At 35.4% G+C, this 24,114-nt stretch overlaps 1 protein-coding gene across 1 annotated transcript; it reads left to right on the top strand.

Annotated features, from left to right (window-relative positions):
- Positions 1 to 3: 3 nt before the first annotated feature.
- On the top strand, positions 4 to 22,407 carry LOC106713425 (cytoplasmic FMR1-interacting protein). The gene is made up of 28 exons (XM_045685324.1): positions 4 to 212; positions 894 to 1,030; positions 1,972 to 2,151; positions 2,650 to 2,831; positions 3,056 to 3,183; positions 3,887 to 3,984; positions 4,203 to 4,307; positions 4,778 to 4,863; positions 5,041 to 5,161; positions 6,034 to 6,225; positions 8,560 to 8,774; positions 9,089 to 9,219; positions 9,980 to 10,150; positions 10,470 to 10,552; positions 10,986 to 11,128; positions 12,465 to 12,638; positions 13,228 to 13,366; positions 13,485 to 13,571; positions 13,894 to 14,093; positions 14,677 to 14,810; positions 15,087 to 15,278; positions 15,853 to 15,977; positions 17,165 to 17,243; positions 17,428 to 17,522; positions 17,943 to 18,124; positions 20,585 to 20,647; positions 21,349 to 21,496; positions 22,028 to 22,407. Exons 1-28 carry the CDS (start codon positions 137 to 139, stop codon positions 22,187 to 22,189), a joined length of 3,828 nt encoding a protein of 1,275 aa, XP_045541280.1. The 5' UTR covers positions 4 to 136; the 3' UTR covers positions 22,190 to 22,407.
- Positions 22,408 to 24,114: the final 1,707 nt, after the last annotated feature.

The raw sequence follows: 24,114 nt of genomic DNA, 5'->3' as shown, positions 1-24,114 counted from the left end.
ATTTTTCCTATTAATTTCTTTATTATTAAGTTATAAGTGTTCATATATCATGTGCTGAGTACAATTCATAGAAAGATTTGGTGTATGAGTTGTGTAAAATACACTAAAGTAGTCAAAAGATTTCATTAAAAAAATCATGTCTGTGAGTGAAAAAGTGTCTCTTTCAGATGCTTTAAGCAATGTGGATGTATTGGACGAACTTACATTACCTGGTAAGTACTAGTTAATGCTCTAGTTCAATTGCAATATTACGATTTTCCCAATATCCGGTGGACTTACGACACATAGATAAAAACAGTTTTATTGTACTATACATATTTTGTCGGTTATTTAGCACTTATAAATTAAAAAAAACATTGATTTTTATACATAAAAATCGAATTCAATAAATAAATCAGCGGTTAGTGGCATCATGTACTTTTTATATACGCTTTTTTTAATTTAATTTTATATTTTAACTATTAAGTTAATATAAATATATACAGTGATTGAATGTAAGTTACTACAAAGGTAGAGGAAGAAAGAAGAAAGTTTTGTGTGAAAGAGGATATGTGTAAGAAGGGAATGAACTCAGATATGCCGTTTTAAAGATGTACGGACAAGTACATACTGTGCCAACACTACTTAGGGCAGGGATATTATAAATGCGAATGTTTGGTTGGATGGATGTTTGAACGTATTTGTGGAACAGCTCAACGGATATTGATGTATTTTGGCACAGATGTAGAACATAGTCTGAAAGAAGACATAGGCTACTTATTACGTTTTTTTTTTAATTCCACGTAGACAGAATCTTGGGCCGCAGCTCTCTCATTTTACAAAATATTTAATTACTATTGCATTTGTTTTATAAGCGCCATCTATTAGTTGATTATTGACTTATTATTTTACAGATGAACAACCTTGTATTGAAGCAGCGCCATGCTCTATTCTGTATCAAGCGAACTTTGATACAAACTTTGAAGATCGGAATGGCTTTGTCACTGGTATCGCTAAATATATAGAAGAAGCTACTGTACATGCTAACTTGGTATGTTTCAATTTAAGTTACTTCATTATCTATATGTCCCCACTAAGGGGTTCGGAGCCTACCCTAAGTTAGTGACGATGTCATAGTCAACCATAGCCGAGTGCGGGTTGACTTCACACATATTGAATTTCTTCTCAGATATGTTCATGCATCAAGATGTTTTCCTTCACATCAAGAATGTCGGATAAATGTACATATGTAAATCTAAAATCGAAACATTAGTACATGTTGGGGTTCAAACCCAGGATGTGCAGATTACAATTCAAGTGCTTAACCCCTGTGCCACAGACACTAAGATTTTTTATTTTTATTTAACTTATAACAACATAGAAATGCTAAGTATTTAAAATGCAATGATGTGAAATAATTGTTATATTTTCTTTTTTGATGATGTTTAAAAATTAAAACCATCTTTGAATTCTTTAAAATGTAAAGATAATAATAAAGAAATAAAGGATGACTGGTAGAGAATGCCTTTAGGCATTAAGTCCTCCTTGTACTTATAAAAGTGCTAAAGAATAAATAAATAAATAAAGTTTATCAAAAACTTTCCAAGGAATGACATGACCACTAGAAAAGAAATTTGATAAAACTTTTTTACAAATTTACTAAAATTGATCCCCTGAAGATGTTGATATTTTTTACTTATGCAAAACAAAACAGATGGTTGGTTGCATAATTGCTAAGCGCTGGATCATATTGGACTGAAAATAATACTAGGTTTTATACCCGTTATGTACGACGTTCTTACGGTGAAGGAAAACATCGTAATGCTGCAAATATCTGAGAAGAAACCCAAAGATATGTGTGAAGTCAACCAACCCACAGTTGGCCAACGTCGTTAACTATGGCCTAGTCACCTCTAACTTAGGCTCCGAGCTCCTAGAGTTGCGATATATAAATCACAACCATAATATTAATATTCTTCCGGATCTTTCTAGAATGAACTTCTAGAAGAAGGTAACGCTCACGCGGTGATGTTGTACACATGGAGGTGCTGCAGCCGGGCTATACCTCAGCCCAGATCCAACGAGCAGCCAGATAGAGTACACATATATGAACGGACAGTTCAAGTGTTAGGTCCGGAGGTTGACAAACTATTACAGTTCATGTATTTTCAGGTAAAAAATAATTCTAGTTGTCTAGACACCGGGTACAATCGAAACTGGATAAGTGAGAGTTCAAGACAGTGCAATATTTTTCTTGCTTATAGAAGGGTCTCTCTAAAACAGATTTCTCGCTTATGGAGGTTGTCCGTCAGGACCTGACAATGACTCTCGCTTATCTAGGTTTGACTTTACATATTTTCAAATATCTGTGAGGCTGACATTATCCTCCTCGCTACACCTTTTAACTAGGACGACTAAAAGCAGGGCCGGCGTGGTGGGGCGACTGCCCGGGGCGCTGGAGATTAAGGGGCGCCTGGTCTCATGTTACTCTGTTAACCCCTAAAAGGGAACATGGCAAAGAAGGCACCTTATAAATCTCGCCCACAGCGCTACTAAAGCTAAATTTACTAGCATTTTTTAATTAGTTTTGTTAGTTTTAATATAAAAAATATAATAACTAACGACCGTTAAGCGACGCTCATTTCCATATTAAAGTATATATTATTTCAGCGTAAAGCAATAGAGAGATTCTGTGGCGAGGTTCGTAGATTGTGTCACGCTGAGAAACGACGCGATTTTGTTTCTGAAGCGTATTTATTGACGCTCGGCAAGTTTGTGAACATGTTCGCTGTGCTCGACGAACTTAAAAATATGAAAAGTTCGGTTAAAAATGATTACTCTACATATAGACGGTGAGTTTTATATATATACTAACTGTTGCCCGCGACTCCGTCCGTGCAGAATTAAAAAAAAACTTAATAAGTAGTCTATGTGTTCTTCCAGATTATGTTCTACATCTGTGACAAATTTCATCAACATCTGTTGGGTTGTTCCGGAGATATCTTCAAACAAACATACATCTATACATTCGCATTTATAATATTAGTAAAACTAATATTTCTTTATTCCTTATCAGAGCTGCTCAATTTCTTAAAGTAATGGCGGACAGTCAAAGTCTACAAGAATCACAAAATTTGTCAATGTTTCTGGCAACACAGAATAAAATAAGAGATACTGTGAAAGATGCACTCGAGAAAATTAATGGTAGGTTTCATTTTACTTTATATTCGTTCTCCTAAATGACTTAGCGTGATGTTAAATGGCTTTTTATATCATACTAGCGACCCGCCCCGGCTTCGCACGGGTGCAATGCAAAATATACCTACTACAGAATGTCCTTATACACAACGTTCACAGCGTTCACATTAGAAACCTTTAAATTTATCAGTGTTTCTCTACTATATTATGCATTTATTATACAAACAAACCTTCCTTAAGAATCACTCTATCTATTAAAAAAAACCGCGTCAAAATCCGTTGCGTAGTTTTAAAGATCTAAGCATACATACGGACATACAGCGAAAGCGACTTTGTTTTATACTATGTATTGAAGATGACAAACTAGCAAACGGTCACCTGAATTCGCCGAAATAGCGAAGTGACAGCTGTCAAAAGATATCTGCAATTTTAGATGCCTTGCCTACTTTTAATCGTCGGAAAAGGGGACGAATATATTTCCTTCCTATGCGTCCTTTTTCGCAAATTTCACTTCCTCTTCCCATCCTTTCCTATTAAGAAAAGGTGAGAAGGGAAAGAGGACTAAAATTAGGTCTCTAGCACTATTTCTACTTGATGCCTGTCTTCTGTGTGGTTGTGGTATTTCACTGGTCGAAGACCATTCTTGCTCCCAACAAATATTATTATTGTGGGATCTACGACTGATTTTTACTCAGTTATCTTTTTTTAGGTTATGAAGATTTGCTCGCTGATGTTGTGAACATTTGCGTACAGATGTACGAAACAAAAATGTATTTGACACCTTCGGAAAAGCATATGCTTGTTAAGGTATTATAAAGAGATATATTGATATATAAAATAACTCTATGTGTTTATATTTAATATTGTCAAATTTTAATCTGAATATGTTCCAATAATTCTAATCTAGAAATGTTCCGATTTAAAAAATGTTTTAATATACAAATGTTCCAATTTGGAAAACTTTAAATGGCTATTATAATATTGTTACTGAATGTGTTTGTAATTTTTTTTATTTCTTTACTTAGGTAATGGGTTTTGGTCTATTTTTAATGGATTCTGAAGTCTGTAACATCAATCGTCTAGATCAGAAAAAGAAGATACGCCTTGACAGGATCGACAGGATCTTTAAGGTATTTAAAATATTTTTTTTTATTATTTAAATTGTTTAAAAATTTGATCTTAACATATTTCTAATTATTAACAATAACATTTCTTATTATTAAATTGGTAAAAATTTATAACTACTTCAAAAATTAACTAGGTTTTGTGTACCTACATCATAGTCTACATACATACTATTTTTTTTTCCAAAATAAGAAAGAAAGGTATATAAAATACAGGTTTGTCTTTGCAAGAAATCTATAGCTTTTATTAAATTGTTTTGTTAGCAATAGTTTTGTATTCACTAGCTGTCGCCCACGACTCTGTCCGCGTGGAATTGAAAAAAACATAATAAGTAGTGTATGTGTTCTTCAAGACTATGTTCTACATCTGTGACAAATTTCATCAACATCTGTTGAGACGTTCCGGAGATATCTTCTAACAAACATCTAAACATTCGCATTTATAATATTAGTAAGATTGTTAATTTTTCTGTTAGAACCTCGAAGTTGTGCCTTTATTTGGGGACATGCAGATTGCGCCTTTCAATTATATCAAGAGATCGAAGCACTACGATCCAAGCAAGTGAGTGATTTTAAAGTTTTGGTCTTTTAACTCCTTAAGAATTCATGTTAACTTAAAAAAACGTTATATATCATTACGTTAAAAGTTAAACTTAAAAAATATACGCCACAGAAATGATGTTTCTTTAAAAATGTTCCCAATTCGTTCTATTTGAGTATGTTATTTTAATATTTGTAGGTGGCCATTATCTTCGAGCCCTAATCCACCTTCTCCTCAAGCAGATCTGATGGTCCATTTGCCACAGATCAGGGAAGAACACCAGAATTATATATCTGAGCTCGCTAGATACAGTAATGAGGTATGTCTTGGTAAAGAAATGTTTTATACCATAATTACTGTAGGGTAAGGGCGTCCGCCCAGGGCCTGCCCTAGGTATAAAGGGGCGTCTGTGATATCCTATTTTTGGAAAATTCCCCCGACATAAAATTCCTGAAATTCTAACCGGCATAATTGTAATCTAATCTAATCTAGAAATGTTCCAAGTAGCAATATGAATATTAAACGCACTAATAATAAGAACTTGTAAACTAGCTTTTACCCGCGACTCCGTCCGCGCGGAATAAAAAATAGAAAACGGGGTAAAAATGATCCTATGTCCGTTTCCTGGTTCTAAGCTACCTGCCCACCAATTTTCAGTCAAATCGATTCAGCCGTTCTTGAGTTATAAATAGTGTAACTAACACGACTTTCTGACTATATATGTATAGATATAGATAAATAATACAAATTATACAAATTTTTCCGATCAAGAAATAATACATTTCTGAAATAGAAATTTTCCAACATATAAGAAAGATTATTTTGTAATTATTGTTGCCGATACTAATCATTTTTAAAATAAAAAAAATGCAAAATAGAATTGAATAATTATCCTACAATAAAACCTAGTTATTTTTTGATATAATAATAATAGTTTCCGTACATTTTATTTGTAAAAAAAAACTCAATGTTTACGATCACAACATCCTAGAGTCTTACATTTTCATTGATAAAAGGACTTAATTTTTTGTTTGTAAAAAGTATTGTGTACATGATTTTAAAGGATTTTTGTAAAAAAAAAAATTATCACATTAAAACCTTCAATGTATTCTACATTTAAGGAGTGTGATTTTTTTTACTGCTAGTAAAAAAATCGTATAAAATGTTCTAATACACAAAAGTTCAATGTAGGTTACAACAACGTTCAAAGAAGCGGGCTCAGATGCTGAAAACAAGGCGGTCACTGAACTTTGTTTACGTGGTCTCCAATTGTTATCTTCCTGGTGTTCAGTGTTGACTGAATTGTGCTCTTGGAAGCTATTGCATCCCACTGATCATACTATTAACTCAAGATGTCCTGCGGAAGCTGAGGAATATGAGAGGGTAAGTTTAGTGTTTATTTCACACACAGAGTCACCTTAATATCATTTTCTAAGTATGTGAGAAGTAGATAAGAGAGAAACCTCTATAAGCGAGAGTCATTGTCCAGTCCTGATAGTCACCTCCATAAGCGAGAAACTCAAATTTGAGAGAAACCTCAATAAGCGAGAGTCATGGTCCAGTCCTGATAGTCACCTCCATAAGCGAGAAACTCTAATTTGAGAGAAACCTCTACAGGAGAGAGTCATTGTCCAGTCCTGATAGTCACCTCCATAAGCGAGAAACTCAAATTTGAGAGAAACCTCTATAAGCGAGAGTCATTGTCCAGTCCTGATAGTCACCTCCATAAGCGAGAAACTCAAATTTGAGAGAAACCTCTATAAGCGAGAGTCATGGTCCAGTCCTGATAGTCACCTCCATAAGCGAGAAACTCTAATTTGAGAGAAACCTCTACAGGAGAGAGTCATTGTCCAGTCCTGATAGTCACCTCCATAAGCGAGAAACTCAAATTTGAGAGAAACCTCAATAAGCGAGAGTCATGGTCCAGTCCTGATAGTCACCTCCATAAGCGAGAAACTCTAATTTGAGAGAAACCTCTACAGGAGAGAGTCATTGTCCAGTCCTGATAGTCACCTCCATAAGCGAGAAACTCAAATTTGAGAGAAACCTCTATAAGCGAGAGTCATTGTCCAGTCCTGATAGTCACCTCCATAAGCGAGAAACTCAAATTTGAGAGAAACCTCAATAAGCGAGAGTCATGGTCCAGTCCTGATAGTCACCTCCATAAGCGAGAAACTCTAATTTGAGAGAAACCTCTACAGGAGAGAGTCATTGTCCAGTCCTGATAGTCACCTCCATAAGCGAGAAACTCAAATTTGAGAGAAACCTCAATAAGCGAGAGTCATGGTCCAGTCCTGATAGTCACCTCCATAAGCGAGAAACTCTAATTTGAGAGAAACCTCTACAGGAGAGAGTCATTGTCCAGTCCTGATAGTCACCTCCATAAGCGAGAAACTCAAATTTGAGAGAAACCTCTATAAGCGAGAGTCATTGTCCAGTTCTGATAGTCACCTCCATAAGCGAGAAACTCTAATTTGAGAGAAACCTCTACAGGAGAGAGTCATTGTCCAGTCCTGATAGTCACCTCCATAAGCGAGAAACTCAAATTTGAGAGAAACCTCTACAAGCGAGAGTCATTGTCCAGTTCTGATAGTCACCTCCATAAGCGAGAAACTCGAATTTGAGAAAAACCTCTATAAGCGAGAATCATTGTCCAGTTCTGATAGTCACCTCCATAAGCGAGAAACTCAAATTTGAGAGAAACCTCTACAAGAGAGAGTCATTGTCCAGTCCTGATAGTCACCTCCATAAGTGAGAAACTCGAATTTGAATGAAACCTCTACAAGCGAGAGAGAAAAATATCGCTTGAACTCCAACTCGCGTCTGCGTACCGGAGACCTAAATTTAGTCCCCTTTTCCTTCCTTTTTTTTTTTTTTTATATCATAAGGTGGCAAACGAGCAAACGGCCACCTGGATTCGCTGCAATAGCGAGACGGCCGTTGCCCATAGACATCCGCAAATGCAGATGCGTTGCCTACCTTTAATCAACGGAGAAGAGGACGCACAGAAAGAGGATATTTCTCCTTCCTATTCGTCCTCTCCTCCGCCAAATCCACTTCCCCTTTCCATCCTTTCCTAATAAGAAAAGGGTGGGAAGGGAAAGAGGACCAAAATTAGGCCTCCGGTACCACACTCATCAGACGAAACGCGGAATTGCTTCCACTTCACGCCTGTCTTCTGTGTGGTCGTGGTATTTCACCGGTCGACCCGGCCAATTCGTGCACCCAACAAATATTGTTGTTGCGGGATCTACCACTGTTACACCTTTACCTTCCTTCCTACACCTTTATTATATGGAAAAGATGGAAAAGGGAAGTGGAATTAACGGAGAATGGGATGTTCAGGGAAAGCTTCTATCTGTGCGTCTCCTTCTCCTTCGATTAAAGGTAGACAACGCATCTACAATTGCGAACGTCTATGGGCAGCGATCACTTCGTTATTTCGGCAAAATTATGTCGTTATTTGTTCGTTTACTATATGATATAAAAATCCACCTTAGACAGTATATTTTTCAGAATCTCCCAATATTTTTCTATATTTAAAGTGTCAAGAAGATGGTCGTCTAGTAAATGGGTAAAATAGTCTAATAACATTTTAGCGTAACGTAACGTCCTTTTAAGTAATACTTCTTTACGAGAGAAGTATTAATAAAGTGTGATTTTGAGGGTAGGAGACAAAATATAGTAGCGGTAGCTAAATCTAGCCACAATTTTCAGGCTACCCGTTATAATTATACTTCAGAAGAGAAGTTCGCGATGATAGAAGTGATTGCTATGATCAAAGGTCTGCAAGTTTTAATGGCTCGTATGGAGACTGTGTTTGCGGACGCAGCCAGACGGTCTATTTACGCGGAATTGCAAGACTTCGTACAGTTAATACTAAGGGAACCGTTACGGAAAGCTATTAAGAACAAGAAAGATCTAATAAGAAGGTTTGTGGGTAGAAATAAAATTTTTGGTGATTGGAGAAAGCTTGCAAAAGTTTTTTGAGTTGTGTATTAAATAATTTTTTACATAAGGGACTGTTTAAGTAATAATTAAACAACTCTGTGTGATAGTTAATCTGCACTAAAATAAAGAGGAAAGATTTGATTTGATTTGTTCGCATTAAACTCAGAAACTAATGAACTGATTTGAAAAATTCTTTCACTGTTGTGAAGCTACACTATCCTAGAGTGACATAGACTATATTTATTACTAGGTTAGGTCTCTAGCAATTCCTAGGAACTATATTTTTGTTGTACAGTATAGTAGTGTCAGTGCGCGAGACGTGTGGTGATTGGGCGCGTGGTTGTGAGCCTCAACAAGATCCAGCGTTGCGAGGCAAAAAAGACGCTGACGCAAGTTTCACTATTAAAGTTCCGAGGAGGAATGTCGGTGAGTTTGTGTAATATTTAAATGTGTTCAATGTTTTGAAATATTTCTTGTGATATGATAGTAAAACTATGAAACTTGTAACAATGGTAGAGTCTGCAAAACTTCTGTCCGGCTTGTCTGTTATACCACGCCTCAAGTACGAACTCATTCTAACTTCAGTCTAATGAGTGTTTGCCGGAAGACTCATTTTACTTCTCTTATAAGAAAAGGTTGCTCAGAGGTTAAGTACTTGACTTGCAATCTGCAGGTCCTGGGTTCGAATCCCGTGTACCAATGTGTTTTTCGATTTACATATGTACATTTATCTGACATTCTTAAGATGAAGGAAAACATCGTGATGTAAATATCTGAGAAGAAATTCAATGATATGTGTGAAGTCAACCCGCACTTGACTGTGGTTGACTATGACATAGTCACCCCTAACTTGGAGTAGGCTCTGAGACCCTCGGTGGGGACGTATAGTGAGCTGATGATGATGATGATAAGAAAAGCTTGGGAAGGGGAAATGGATTGTGACGAAGTAAGGACGCATAGAAAGTGAAATCTTTCAATGCGTCTTCTCCTCAGTCTACTACGAGGTAGACAACGCATCTGCAATTACAGTTGTCTGCTGCAGAAGTCAGGTGTTCGTTTTCCACATTTCCCTTTAAAATACATTTCAAAGCTTGGAATAGAGTTATTACATTTTTTTATATATTAATCTAGAAATGTTCCATTCTGAAAATGTTCCAATATCTTTTATAATCTAATATTGTTCCAGGACCATCATCAACACAGTTATATATGGTCAGAACACAACTAGAAGCTCTCATATCTGATAAATCAGGTGGAAGAAGAACATTGAGGAAGGATCTGGATGCAACAACTTTAACACAAATTGAAACATTCCATCGACAAAGTTTCTATTGGGGATATTTGTTGAATCTATCTGGTAAATCTATAGCTCCTACGTAGTATTATAAGCTACAATTTTCAGTTTTACCCTCAGTTTTATATTTTTTCAAATTAACTTGATAAATACTAATTTGTGTGCACATTTTTAAGTAATTTTAGAAAGAAGAAGTAAATTTTTGAGTTGTATGTTGTCTTTGTTGGAGTTTTGTCCTGCAAAAATGGAATTTAAAACGTATGGTGTTTTACATAGGATCCTTCGAAATAAGTTTCCGTCATCACAACAGTTACATGAAAACACGTTATTGTTCAATTTCTTTTGCTGAAGAGTTTTTTTTTTAATAAACTTTCTCTTTCAGATTCCTTACAAAAATGTTGCGATCTCTCTCAGTTGTGGTACAGAGAGTTTTACTTGGAGATGACAATGGGAAGAAAAGTTAACGTAAGTTATAATTTTACATCCTTTAGATTAGATAAATCATTTTAATATTAATTACTAGCTTTTACCCGCGACTCCGTCCGCGCGGAATAAAAAAAATGCACACAAGATAAAAAAGTTCCTATGTCCGTCTCCTAGTTCTAAGCTACCCCCCATCAATTTTCAGCTAAATCAGTTCGACCTATCTTGAGTTATAAATAGTGTAACTAACACCACTTTCTGACTATATATATAGATTAATCTAAAAATGTTTTGAACATAATGATAAAATTCTAGAAATGTTCCAATTTAAAAAATGTTCCAATATAAAAATGTTTCCAATATAAAAATATAAAAAAAATATAAAAATTTAGAAAATGTTCTAATACATCTGATGATGACTATATTTTATTTATTTTTGATAAAAAATCGTTTTTATATGTGTTTGTTTCCAAAGAAATGCACGGTACGTCATCAACATAACGAGGAGTGTAATGATTTGGTTACTATGGAAAAACGTATACAATTTCCAATAGAAATGTCTATGCCTTGGATTTTAACTGATCATATACTGCGAAGTAAAGAACCAGCTATGATGGAGTGAGTTCTTTTACTTAATAAATAAAAACTTGAGAGATGTGTTGGGACACCCGGATGGAACGAAGTTCCTTTCAATTCATTAGTGAAGGAACCAATGTTTATTCTATGAATAAAAAACTTAAGTGTTCACAAGAAGTACATTTTATTTCTATGAATTTTCGTTATATATTGTCACGTCGTTTCCATGGTGAAGTAGCGCTCATTCGTCGTTAACATACTTACTATAGCAAAAAGTGTCGTGACAACTTTTCGTAAGAATTTTTTCCGTCTAGCCCCCTTTCACAACGCGCGATAAGGAACTTCGTTCCAATAAATTTGTATTTAAATGGCTCCTACAAATAAAGGTCAATGTACAAATTGACAAATTTACAGGAGATGCTCTCAAAGTTTCAACCATATAGGAAAATAGACTGCATAGGTCCTTTTATTTTTGCAAAAAAATCATCTATTTGTTACTTTAACCCTTATATATAGGAGCCATCGATGTATGTATGTATGGAGGGTTATTAAACACGTTGTTACTTCACGTGTATTTGTCCCAATTCGCCCTAGAGGCGTTATTCTACTCAGACATAAAAAAAGACAGTAACAGACTGATAAGGATCTTGTGACAGTTTTTTGTGAAATTGACAGGTGTTAATGTCAAGGATGACAGAGGCGCTACTATCGCTGTAGTTTTGCTTCTCAATATGTAAAACCTACTTAGGCAGGATTTTTTTACTATATTATAAGGTGGCAAAGCTAGCGGCCATTAGCCACTGCCTTGAATTAAATTCCTGTCTTTAATCGACAGAGGTGGGGATGCATAGAAATAGTTCCCCCTCTTACGCGTCCCCTTCTTCGTTAAAAGAATGATGCCATAAAAGTGAACACAAGAAGATAAATAAATTGTGACAGATTTTTTATATTGGCTGAGGGGCGCTAGTGTGCTATTTTTAGTTTAGTTCGACTTATATATACTGTCACAAATATCCTTATCATTCTACAATCTCTTATAATATAAATGACTTAATTTTAAATGTGAGGTTTATTTTTATAACCCTGATGTGATGAAGATAAACTAGCTGTCGCCTGCGATTAAAAAAAACCTAATAAGTAGCCTATTCTTCCAGAATATGTTCTATATCTGTGCCAAATTTCATCAAGATCTGTTGAGTCGTTCCGGAGATAACTTCAAACATACATCTAAACATTCGCATTTATAATATTCTTGGATGGATCGATAATTGAAGAACATAATCTGGAAGAACACATAGACTACTAATTAAGTTTTTTTTTTAATTCAGCACAGACGTAGTCGTATGCAACAGCTAGTATAATCATAGTTTATTTCTAGATATGTACTGTACCCGTTGGATCTTTACAATGATTCAGCTCAGTACGCTCTGACTGTATTCAAAAAGCAATTCCTCTACGACGAAGTAGAGGCGGAAGTTAACTTGTGTTTCGATCAGTTTGTGTATAAACTGTCCGAGCAGGTCTACGCTCATTACAAGCAGCTCGCATCCAGGTATTCATTCATTCAGTTTGGTCCAAGTCATTCACTAATTCAGATCTCGGTTTTTATTACAGACTCTTGGTCCTTATTCTTTTTTGCACATAATCCTTAAGCTAAATTACAAAATTAAGTTACTTTTTGGATTTACTTAACCTGTTTTCATAGATCTAGGAGTGTTACGAAACTTTACCTATCTTGACAAGTCTTTCTCATTATTACACTCATTCATTCACTTAAAAATCATTCAATATTCTTCATTTGGTCATTCAAATACTATTCAAGTACGATCTCTTGCGACTCAATTGGATTCATATCATTCATTCACTCACACAACTCACTATTCATTCAATAATTTCATCATTTACTTGTATGAGTTTTTTCCACCAATCTTTACCGATTCATAAAATTTAAACAACCACATACAAAATCATGGGCTGATCGGCTCAACGAACCATCTACCAAATAGAAAATAATCCTATGGATTGGGCTCCAATGGGAATTTTAATCCCATTTAGTTGACCTATCGATGGGCCGATCGGCCCAATGGGAAACACCCAAACCGTGTAATCCCCGACAGTACATCTAGATACAAATTTCACAGTATGTTATTGGACAAGCGTTACCGTGCGGAGTGCGCGGCGCGAGGAGCCAGTACCGGGGGTGGGGCGGGCAGGTATGCCTCGCTGCTACGTCAGAGGCACGTAGCGCTACTCGGCAGGCACGTTGACCTTAACGCGCTGGTGAGTATTAGCGAAAAATGACCAGTCATGATCAGCTATGATTCATTGTGACCAATCATGACCACTAATGATTGGTCACAACTTGGACCGCAGTATAAGTTGTTTTTTGTATCATTAGGTGGCGCAGCGTATCAATGCCGATATGCACCGGGCATTGGACGCAGCGGTCGCTAAGTTCGAAGCCGGCGATATCACCGGAGTTGTGGTAAGTTTGATTTTTACGTATATTCTTAGATCTTTATTTTTATCTTTGAACGTTACTTCTTTGTTAGAATGAATAATTATCAAAAATATGTAAAACTAGCTATCGCCCGCGACTCCGTCCGCGCGGTATTAAAAAAACTTAATAGTAGTCTATCTGTGACAAATTTTATCAAGATCTGATGAGTCGTTCCGGAGATATCTTCAAATAAACAACCATCTAAACATTAGCATTTATAATATTATTAAGATTATTTTTATCACAACATTACATGTTAATTAGAAATTTTTCACGTTTATAAGTAAAATTCATAATTATTCACTAGGAACTGGAAGGTCTGATCTCCGTAAATCGTCTCTGCCACAAACTACTCAGTCGTTACCTCACATTGGACGAATTCGAAGCGATCCTACGGGAATCTGACCACGGAGTTCTAGCACCTTACGGCAGGATTACTTTACACGTGTTCTGGGAATTGAATTATGATTTCCTGCCGAATTACTGCTATAATGCTGCCACTGATAGGTAAGTTATTAAATTGTACATAAAAGTACATCTTTACCAGCTCACTACACCACTGAGAGTCTGGTAGCCTATCCTAAGTTAGAGATGACTATGTCATAGTCAACCACAGTCAAGTGTGGGTTGACTTCACACATATCATTGAATTTCTTCTCAGATATTTGCATCACGTTGTTTTTCTTCATCTTAAGAATGTCAGATAAATGTACATATGTAAATCGAAAATACATTGGTACATGGCGGGATTAGAACCTAGGATCTGCAGATTACAAGCTAAGAGCTTAACCTGAACTATCGACGCTCTAATGTTGATATGTATTTTAAATTGTTGATAAGTTGATGGAAAGTTAGTTTAGTTGATGAAATATTAGTTTAGTTGATTGAATGATGGATTTGTTGATTGAATGTTGTTGAATGTTAAATAATAGACATATGGAATTTTTAGTTGATTGAATGATTTTTTAGTTGTTTGAACCTCAGAAAGCAAAAACTCGAAACTAAAAAGTATGAATAATAAGAAGCGAGAAAGGTATACTAGGATGATATGAAAACCTATCTATCCACATCTGTATTTTACTATATCTAGGTTTGTGAAATGCCGCGGCATTCAGTTCGCGGCGGGCGTTCAACGAGAACGGCCGCAACAGTACGGACATGCTTTGTTATGGGGATCTAAACAACTGGGATTCCCCTATGCTGCACAATACGCTCAATATGCAGGTAGAACAAAATAAATAAATTAATGAAAAAATGTACATGTCCTATAACCTTTTTTTGTTATTTTTATTAGAGTCTCAGGTTTAAAAATTACGTTTGGAAATTGTTAAAAAAAATAATTAGAAATTTTCGTTATTTATTGACATCTAAAATGGGGTATTTTGGAAAAAATTTGCAAATTTTTTAAATTAAAATGTGTAAATTACATAATGTTCTGAATAATATAATGTAATATACAAGAAATCTTTTCAATAACTAAAACAGCAACCTTTTATCAAGGATTCGTTGGTGCACAACATCTTCACGCCCTAGTACGTTTATTGGGTTATCAAGGTGTGGCAGTTGTGGTAGGTGAATTACTAGGCGTAGCCCGAGGGCTCCTGCATGGGACATTAGCTCAGTTCACAAGAGCCCTAGCAGCGGCAATGCCTAGACACTGCAAGCTGCCTAGATACGACTACGGATCTAATGGTGAGTTTTTATGATAATAGATGGCGCTGTCCTCGAGATAGAACACGATGATAAGTTGTTTTGATCTAAATTCACGTTGCGTATGATTTGACCTGTGAAAAAAGTTTACCATTTTGTAGAGATAAATATAGCCGTACCTGGATAAGCGAGAGACGCTGTCCGGTCCTGACGGACAATATCCATAAGAGAAACTTCAATAATCGAGATAAAAATCGCGATCTTTTGGACTCTTACTTATCTAGGTTCGACTGCAATTCATTATTTTGCTTAACAAAAGAACTAGTTGTTACCTGAGAATCCGTCAGCGTGGAATTAAAAAAAAAAACGAAATTAGTAGCCTATGTTTTCTTCCAGACTATGTTCTACATCTGTGACAAATTTCATTCAGATCTGTTGAGATGTTCTGGAGATATCTTCAAACAAACATCCATCCATCCATCTAAACTTTCGCATTTATACTATTAGAAAACTAGTAAGATTAAGGTTACCGCTCATGTATCAATAGGGTATTAACTGGGTTACTGCCCTCTTGGTATATGACCTTAAGGTCTTCAAATAAACATTTACCTTCCAGGTGTATTGGGCTACTATCACGCTCAGTTGACTGATATAGTTCAGTATCCAGATGCTCGTACAGAACTGTTCCATGCTTTCAGAGAACTTGGAAATATTATACTGTTCTGTATGCTCATTGAACAGGTTAGTTCTGTTCATTATCTGTAATACATTTAAAATTGTTATCTATAACCCTTCGTATACCAGGATACATAAATTTGAAACACTCTATATTTGCGTCGCGAGTTTCACTACACTACTTTGAATTGTAGAATTGTTGACGAGAATCGTCCATTCGGTTATTACAGCCTTAGCTATTAGCACAGGTGGGCACAGTTAATCGAAAAGTTAACTTCGTTAATCGTTAATTTGTTAATTAAAAAATTAACTTCGTTAATCGTTAAAGCGTTAAATTCTCCAAAATTTTACGCAAGTTAAAGTTAATCGTTAACAGTTAACCATATCAAAATTATACATACTAATTTCACACTTATTGTGGCGACACTTATTTCAAATAGTAATTTGATACATTCTATAACACATTAGTATTAGAGACAACATAGCTGAACTTACGAGCGTGGTGTGGCGCGTAATTTAAACAAAATGACAGCACGTCTCCAAGTTTCTAATTTAACGATTAACGGACTTTTATTAGAGGAAGTTGAGTTTAACGAAAGTTAACAAAAGCGTTAACACTTTTTGAAGTTAACTTAAAAGTTAATCCGTTAAGCGAAATGTTAACTTCGTTAATTAACGATTAACGGATTAACGAGTTAATGCCTAGCTATGGCTAATAGTATAGCTACTATATGTTAACTGTTATTTGTTCCGTTGTCTTCAAAATCGTAGCTACTTTTCTTACGACGAAATAGGTAGCGAGCGACTTTACCAAAGAATAAAATGTCAGTGACACGTACCTATACCACAGGTTTTTTTATACAGTTGCTCCTGCTGCTATTGCTTTTGCAGAATCCTTATTATCTAACATGATTTGTCGTTAAATATAGTTAATCATAGTTTTTTTCCTTTCCTTTTTTCCCATATGCATTATTATTATTATTATTGTCGTATTATAAGGAATTACGTCACATAATGGTCTTTACATAACAGGCTCTTCTGATATTGCAATGCATAAGTCGCTTGTCGACTAAATTTTTTGGGTTTTGAACATTAATGTTGACTTGTATATGAAGGGATTAATGCATAGTAGATTTTTTACTTTAAAGACTACCCCAAGTTAGAATTCTTCAATTATCTTACACCTATAATTTCCTACAGGTTTTTTTTTAAATTTTTAAACTAGTAATAAACTTAGGAGTATGTATTTTTAGGCTCTCAGTCAAGAGGAAGTGACAGATTTACTTCACGCTGCGCCATTCCAGAATATTCTTCCTCGGCCTTTCACAGCAGGTAAAATACATATGTCAAATAAATATTCATTATTTATATATAACCTTTTTAGCATAAATATTGATGTTTTTTTCAACCACTTTCATTTTTTTTTTAATCAACTGAGAAATCTTTATGAAATCCATTATTTTTCTGAAAATATTCATAACCTTTAGTAAATCGTCTAACTTTATTTTTCAAACAGAGGGAGAGAAACCCGAAGTAAAACAGAAACGTCTAGAATCGAAATATGCCGCGCTGCAGATTGTCCAAAACGTGGATAAATACGGCACAGCTAAGGTAGGTTTAAAAATATTTTACAAGTTAAGATTTTTAATAAGCGTTTGACTGTTTGTATCATAAATATTTCTCAATTTTAAAGTAAATGTTATTAATTTTACATAAAAATTAAACAAATTGCAACTAATTCATTTAAATAATATGTTCAAAAACAAATTTATGTAAACGAAACTAATTAATTTGACATTGATAGTGGTGTACCCCAAGGTACGATTCTAGGTCCATTGCACTTTTTAGATTTGTTTAACAGTTGAAGATTTTCATAATAAAAATATTAACACCAATGTTACTAAAAGTAAAAAAGTTTCTCTATTCAATAATAATAATAAAGGCATGGTTAGTAATACTAAATTACAGTTAATTTCTATTTCTTATGTTAACCACATCTTACATAGTCGATTTTCTTTACTTTACTCTTAGCAAAGCCAACTAGCTCGTGAAGGTGATTTACTAACACGAGAGCGGTTGTGCTGCGGCCTATCTCTGTTCTCTGTTGTGTTGCGTCGCTTGCGAGCCTGTCTCACCGCACCGCAATGGCCAAGTCCACCAGCAGCGCCTCAACATGCACCATTACATACTGATGATACCAGCGAGTTCCATAGGTGAGTTCTATGTGGTTCTATAGGTGAGTTCTACCAGTTCCACAGGAGAGTTCTATGTGGTTCTATAGGTGAGTTCTACCAGTTCCACAGGAGAGTTCTATGTGGTTCTATAGGTGAGTTCTACCAGTTCCACAGGAGAGTTCTATGTGGTTCTATAGGTGAGTTCTACCAGTTCCACAGGAGAGTTCTATGTGGTTCTATAGGTGAGTTCTACCAGTTCCACAGGAGAGTTCTATGTGGTTCTATAGGTGAGTTCTACCAGTTCCATAGGAGAGTTCTATGTGGTTCTATAGGTGAGTTCTACCAGTTCCACAGGAGAGTTCTATGTGGTTCTATAGGTGAGTTCTACCAGTTCCACAGGAGAGTTCTATGTGGTTCTATAGGTGAGTTCTACCAGTTCCACAGGAGAGTTCTATGTGGTTCTATAGGTGAGTTCTACCAGTTCCACAGGAGAGTTCTATGTGGTTCTATAGGTGAGTTCTACCAGTTCCACAGGAGAGTTCTATGTGGTTCTATAGGTGAGTTCTACCAGTTCCACAGGAGAGTTCTATGTGGTTCTATAGGTGAGTTCTACCAGTTCCATAGGAGAGTTCTATGTGGTTCTATAGGTGAGTTCTACCAGTTCCACAGGAGAGTTCTATGGGGTTCTATAGGTGAGTTCTACCAGTTCCATAGGTGAGTTCTACCAGTTCCATAGGTGAGTTCTACCTGTTCCATAGGTGAGTTCTACCTGTTCCATAGGTGAGTTCTACCAGTTCCATAGGTGAGTTCTACCTGTTCCATAGGTGAGTTCTACCAGTTCCATAGGTGAGTTCTACCTGTTCCATAGGTGAGTTCTACCAGTTCCATAGGTGAGTTCTACCTGTTCCATAGGTGAGTTCTACCTGTTCCATAGGTGAGTTCTACCTGTTCCATAGGTGAGTTCTACGATTTCCATAAGTTCTACGAGTTCCATAGGTGAGATAGTTCTACATAGTTCCATGACTTCTATATGTGGGACAGTTCTGGATTGATTCCGTTCATTTTTGGTGACATCAGTTCACCAAGTATAACTATTCTATATGTTAATGTTCCCATTTCACAAATACATCGAACCAGGATAAGCGAGAGTTTAAGGTACTACGATATTTGCCTTAATTACTTTCGCTTATCCAGTTTTGCTTTCAGTTTCGATTGTCCTACCTTATGGTAGATCCATACGATGATTGTCTATGGGTGATCAGCCAAGTAGACTTTTATATAAAACTTTGTTCATTCGTTCCTTCCTACGAACTACATTATTACACGAATTTGATATGTTTTCATTAATTAAAATTACACAAATCTTATATATAAATTAATCTATCACACACACATAAATCTCACAAAGAAATGTTAAAATTAAAAATAGTTTACTCTTTATGTTAAAACTAGCTTTTACCTGCGACTCCGTCCGCGCGGAATAAAAAATAGAAAACGGGATAAAAATTATCCTATGTCCGTTTCCTGGTTCTAAGTAGTGATGCAACGGATGTCTGTTTCCGTTTCCGCAAGTGCGGAAGTTCCGCGTGCTTTTCAACATCCGTTTCTGCTTCTGTTTCCGCAACTTTTATAACGGAGATAAAACGGAACTTTACAACGGCTAAGAGATCCAAATGCGCGGCGCGAGACGGGCAGTCCGTGCGCACTTGAAGCATTTGTTTGTTTACGTACTATTTTGTGAATTTAAGCGCGTAATATTTTCTGCTGCTGTTTGAAACAATCAGTTTCTCTTGCTGGAGTGAACTGTCTAGTTGTTGTCCATATAAAATTTGACAACTGGCAAAATGTGACTATTTCATACTTACGAGTTATTAAATGTACTTTTGAATAAGTGATAACCATGTAATATATCATCATAATTATATAGTTAGAAATATATTTGTCGTTTGTCAACACGAGTGGTTTGGCGAACATAAATTTGTAAATAGTGTAATTTTGTTTCCTGGAAATAAATTTAAAAAAAACGCGTATTTTAACTTATTGCAGCGCAGTAAAAATACATACATTGAAGGCTAAAGGACACCGATATCCAATGCCTTAATAAATTAAAAACGAATACAAACTGTTTTTACCGAAAAAAATATTTTTGTAAATAAGTTTTTTTTATTATTATTTACACTTCTGTTTCCGCATCCGTTTCCGTTTCCGTTTCTGCTAAAATTTATTTTTGACATCTGTTTCCGTTTCTGGTTCCGGTAAGACACTTCCGTTGCATCACTAGTTCTAAGCTACCTGCCCACCAATTTTCAGTCAAATCGATTCAGCCGTTCTTGAGTTATAAATAGTGTAACTAACACGACTTTCTGACTATATATATAGATGTAAATCGAAACTGCACAAGTGTCTCTTGACTACTTTTTGGGAAGCCCCGGCAACTTAATTGTAAAGATTTACTTGAAATAAATACATTTTTATGTTAAAGTGATGTATTCCTTTCAGGTTGTGGTCAGCTCTGCAATTCTTGTACTGTATCCCAGTTGGTGATACGCAGTTTACTGTTGAGTGAGTTAGAAAATATTGTAATTAATTCGTATAAATCCAATTTATTATATAAACTAGCTATCTTCTGCTAATCTGTCTTAAACACACTCAATAAGTAGGTTATGTTCTACATCTGTGCCTAATTTCATTAAAATCCGTCGAGCCGTTTTGGAGATATCTTCTAATAAACGTCTATTTATAATATCTAAATTTATAATATTAGTAAGATTACTGAATTCATTGTCAAGAGTTCGAAGTAAAATTTCAAATTGATGAAATTTAGCTTTCAAAAGTTTGTCATCATTTTACCAAAATATCCAATTATATTGTTAAATTTTTTAAACAATGGTAGACACCAGCAACAACAACATCAGTTGCACGAATTGTCCTCGCTCAGTGAAATACCACGACCACACAGAAGACAGACCTCAAGTTGAAGTAATTCCAACTACAGTCTGATGAGTGTGGTGATAGAGGCTTAATTTTAGTCCTCTTTCCCTTCCCACTCCTTTTCTAATAAGGAAACGATGAGAAGGGGAGGTGGATTTGATGTAGGAGGAGATGCATAGGAAGGTTAAATATTCTATTTTTGTGCATATCCTTCGTCGATTGAGGGTAGACAACGCATGTCTATGGGCAGCGGTCGCTTCGCCATTTCGGCGAATTCATGTGGCCGCTCGCTCGTCCGATTTACACTTTTGTAAATTACAAAATTCTCTTAGGGAACTATTCGGGGAAGGTCTCCATTGGGCAGGATGCACTATCATAGCATTGCTGGGTCAGCAGAGACGCTTTGAAGCTCTGGACTTCTGCTATCACATCCTGAGGGTGCAGAGAGTTGATGGAAAAGATGAACTGGTGAAGGGAATCGTAAGTTGTATACATATACTCACTGTTGCACGCGACTCCGTCCGCTCTTTACTATCCTATGTGTTCTTCCAGGCTATGTTCTACATCTGTGACAAATTTCAACGAGATCCATGTAGCCGTTCTTTTTAGACTTTTATAATATGAAGTCTTTCGACTGTCATCAGGGTTATCAGACATCTTCTAACGGGCGTGGATTTGCGGGTATTCCAATAAAATAACTGTTGTAACAATTATCACAATTATAACTATCGATGATACAATTAATGTCATTACTAAAGTAATTTAGGATTGTTAAGATAGAATTGGATTTAATTATAGTAACGTCCACCGAGCACGTGGTTGCGTGCGCACCTTATGACGATTCAAACCTAACTGACTGATTTGTCAAGATGGCCGCCCTACCAGTGCTCGGTGCTCGTTATGGGTATTGACAGCGCCAACAAATATTTACTTGAAAATGGATCTGATGTTTAAAAGCTTCTTAATAGAAACATCAAATATGCCAAATAATATTCGCCATTTTTTTTCCAGCCACTCAAACGTATGGTGGACCGCATCAGACGCTTCCAAGTCCTCAACTCTCAGATTTTCGGTGTCTTAGCTCGCCACCTCGTTGCGGACGAGGAGCGCGCAGGAGTCGAGCACATACGTTGCTTCCCTCCACCCACAGCACCACACCATCATGTCGACTGAACACAAAACACATCAACTTTAAAACAAATAAAGTTACATCAACACAACTATCATATTAAAACAATTATCACATTCAAATGAATTAATTTAAACTCAACTATCATTGTAAAACAACTATCATATCAACACAACTATCACATTCAACTAAACTAACATCTACTCGACTAAATTATCACATTAACTAAATTTACATCTACTCGACTAAATTATCCCATTAACTAAACTTACATCAATAAATCAACTTTGAGTCAAGAAACATCAACTCAACTATCATATTAAATCATGAATTGCGTCAACAAAACTAACATTTCATTTCATAATAGATTTAGATTAAATTATCACTCTACTACAATATTTTTTTTATTTTTATTTAGGCTTATCATTTCTAAATACTCTCTTTCCCTTCCCACCCTTTTCTTATTAGGAAAGGATAGGAAGTGGATTTGGCAGAAGAGGGGACGCATAGGAAGCAGAAATGTCCTCTTTCTGTGCATCCTCTTTTCTCTGTTAATTAAAGGTAGGTAACGCATCTGTATTAGCGGATGTCTGGGCAATGGTCGCGTCGCTATTTCGGCGAATTCAGGTGGCCGTTTGCTCGTTTGCTAACCTTATGATATAAAAAAACACAACTATCATTATTTCATCACTTACTATAATTTCGACTAAAATCTCATCATCACTTTATCAATACTAACAGATTAACTTCGACTAAACTAAATAAAATTACATCATATATTTTATTCCAGAATTTCTATCTCATCAAATGTTAGGTCTTTTAGAACTTTTCCAATAAAGTCTAGTTTTTAAATTGATAGATTATTAATATTTCATAATATATTCGTATATTTAAGTGATTTTGTCTTATTTCTAGTAATAATTAATAATATTAAATGACAGTAAAGATTTTAAAATTAAACAAAATTTGAATATACATTAGAGCATTTTATAGAACACTAGCTGTCGCCAGTGACTCCGTCCGCGCGCAGGAAAAAAAACTTAATAGCGGTATGAATTTTTTCTCGCCTTTTAGACCTTCCCTAGACCTCCACGAACATTTCAAGACTAAGATAAGATAAATCCGTTCAGCCGTTCTCGAGTTTTAGTGAGACTAACGAACAGCAATTCATTTTTATATATATAGATAGTCTGGAAGAACATATAGACTACTTATTAAGTTTTTTAATTCCGCGCAGACAATGACGCGGCTACAACTAGTGTTATATGTAAAAAATAGTTTCCAAAGCTCGTCTGATTCGTGAAATTTTGATACATACAAAATTAAATGCTCTATTCTATATCTACGTAAATTCTTTAATTTAAAATGTAACAAAAAAAATAGACGAAAAAAAAACATTTTATTGCTAGAGGATTTTATAACGTAGAAATTAATAATAATCATGTTTTAAAATTAGTAATGTATTCAGTATTTTAGATTTAATTTAATCATTTTTGTAATCTTTTTTTTTTTATTCAATAAATCATTTTAGAAAAATAATTGTTGTTTTATTTTCGAGAATGTATGCCTTCGTTTGTTTCAAAATGATGGATGAAAAAAGTTTATAATAGTAAATCTATGGTTCCTTTATTGCATTTAAATCAGAAATGAATATCCTTTAACCAGAAATATGTGGCAAAATATAATATAATACATCACTAATATTATAAATGCGAATGTTTAGATGTATGTTTGTTTAAAGACAGATCAGAAGTAGAACATAGTCTGGAAGAACACAAAATACTTATTAAGTTTTTTTAATTCCGCGTGGATGGAGCCGCGGACAGCTATTGTGTAATTAAATATTTGATACAGAAAACAAAAATAACTTATTTTTCTGTATGGATGCTGCAAGGCCGAGTTTGTTCCAGCTAATCTCCGAAACAGCCGGACCAATTTTGATGACACTTGGTCAGGAAGGTAGCGGATG

The sequence above is a fragment of the Papilio machaon genome, chromosome 29, assembly GCF_912999745.1.
Source record: "Papilio machaon chromosome 29, ilPapMach1.1, whole genome shotgun sequence".
NCBI classification, from domain to species: Eukaryota; Metazoa; Arthropoda; class Insecta; order Lepidoptera; family Papilionidae; genus Papilio; species Papilio machaon.
The sequence above is the reverse complement of the archived record's forward strand: the minus strand, read 5'-3'. Positions and strand labels throughout refer to the sequence as shown.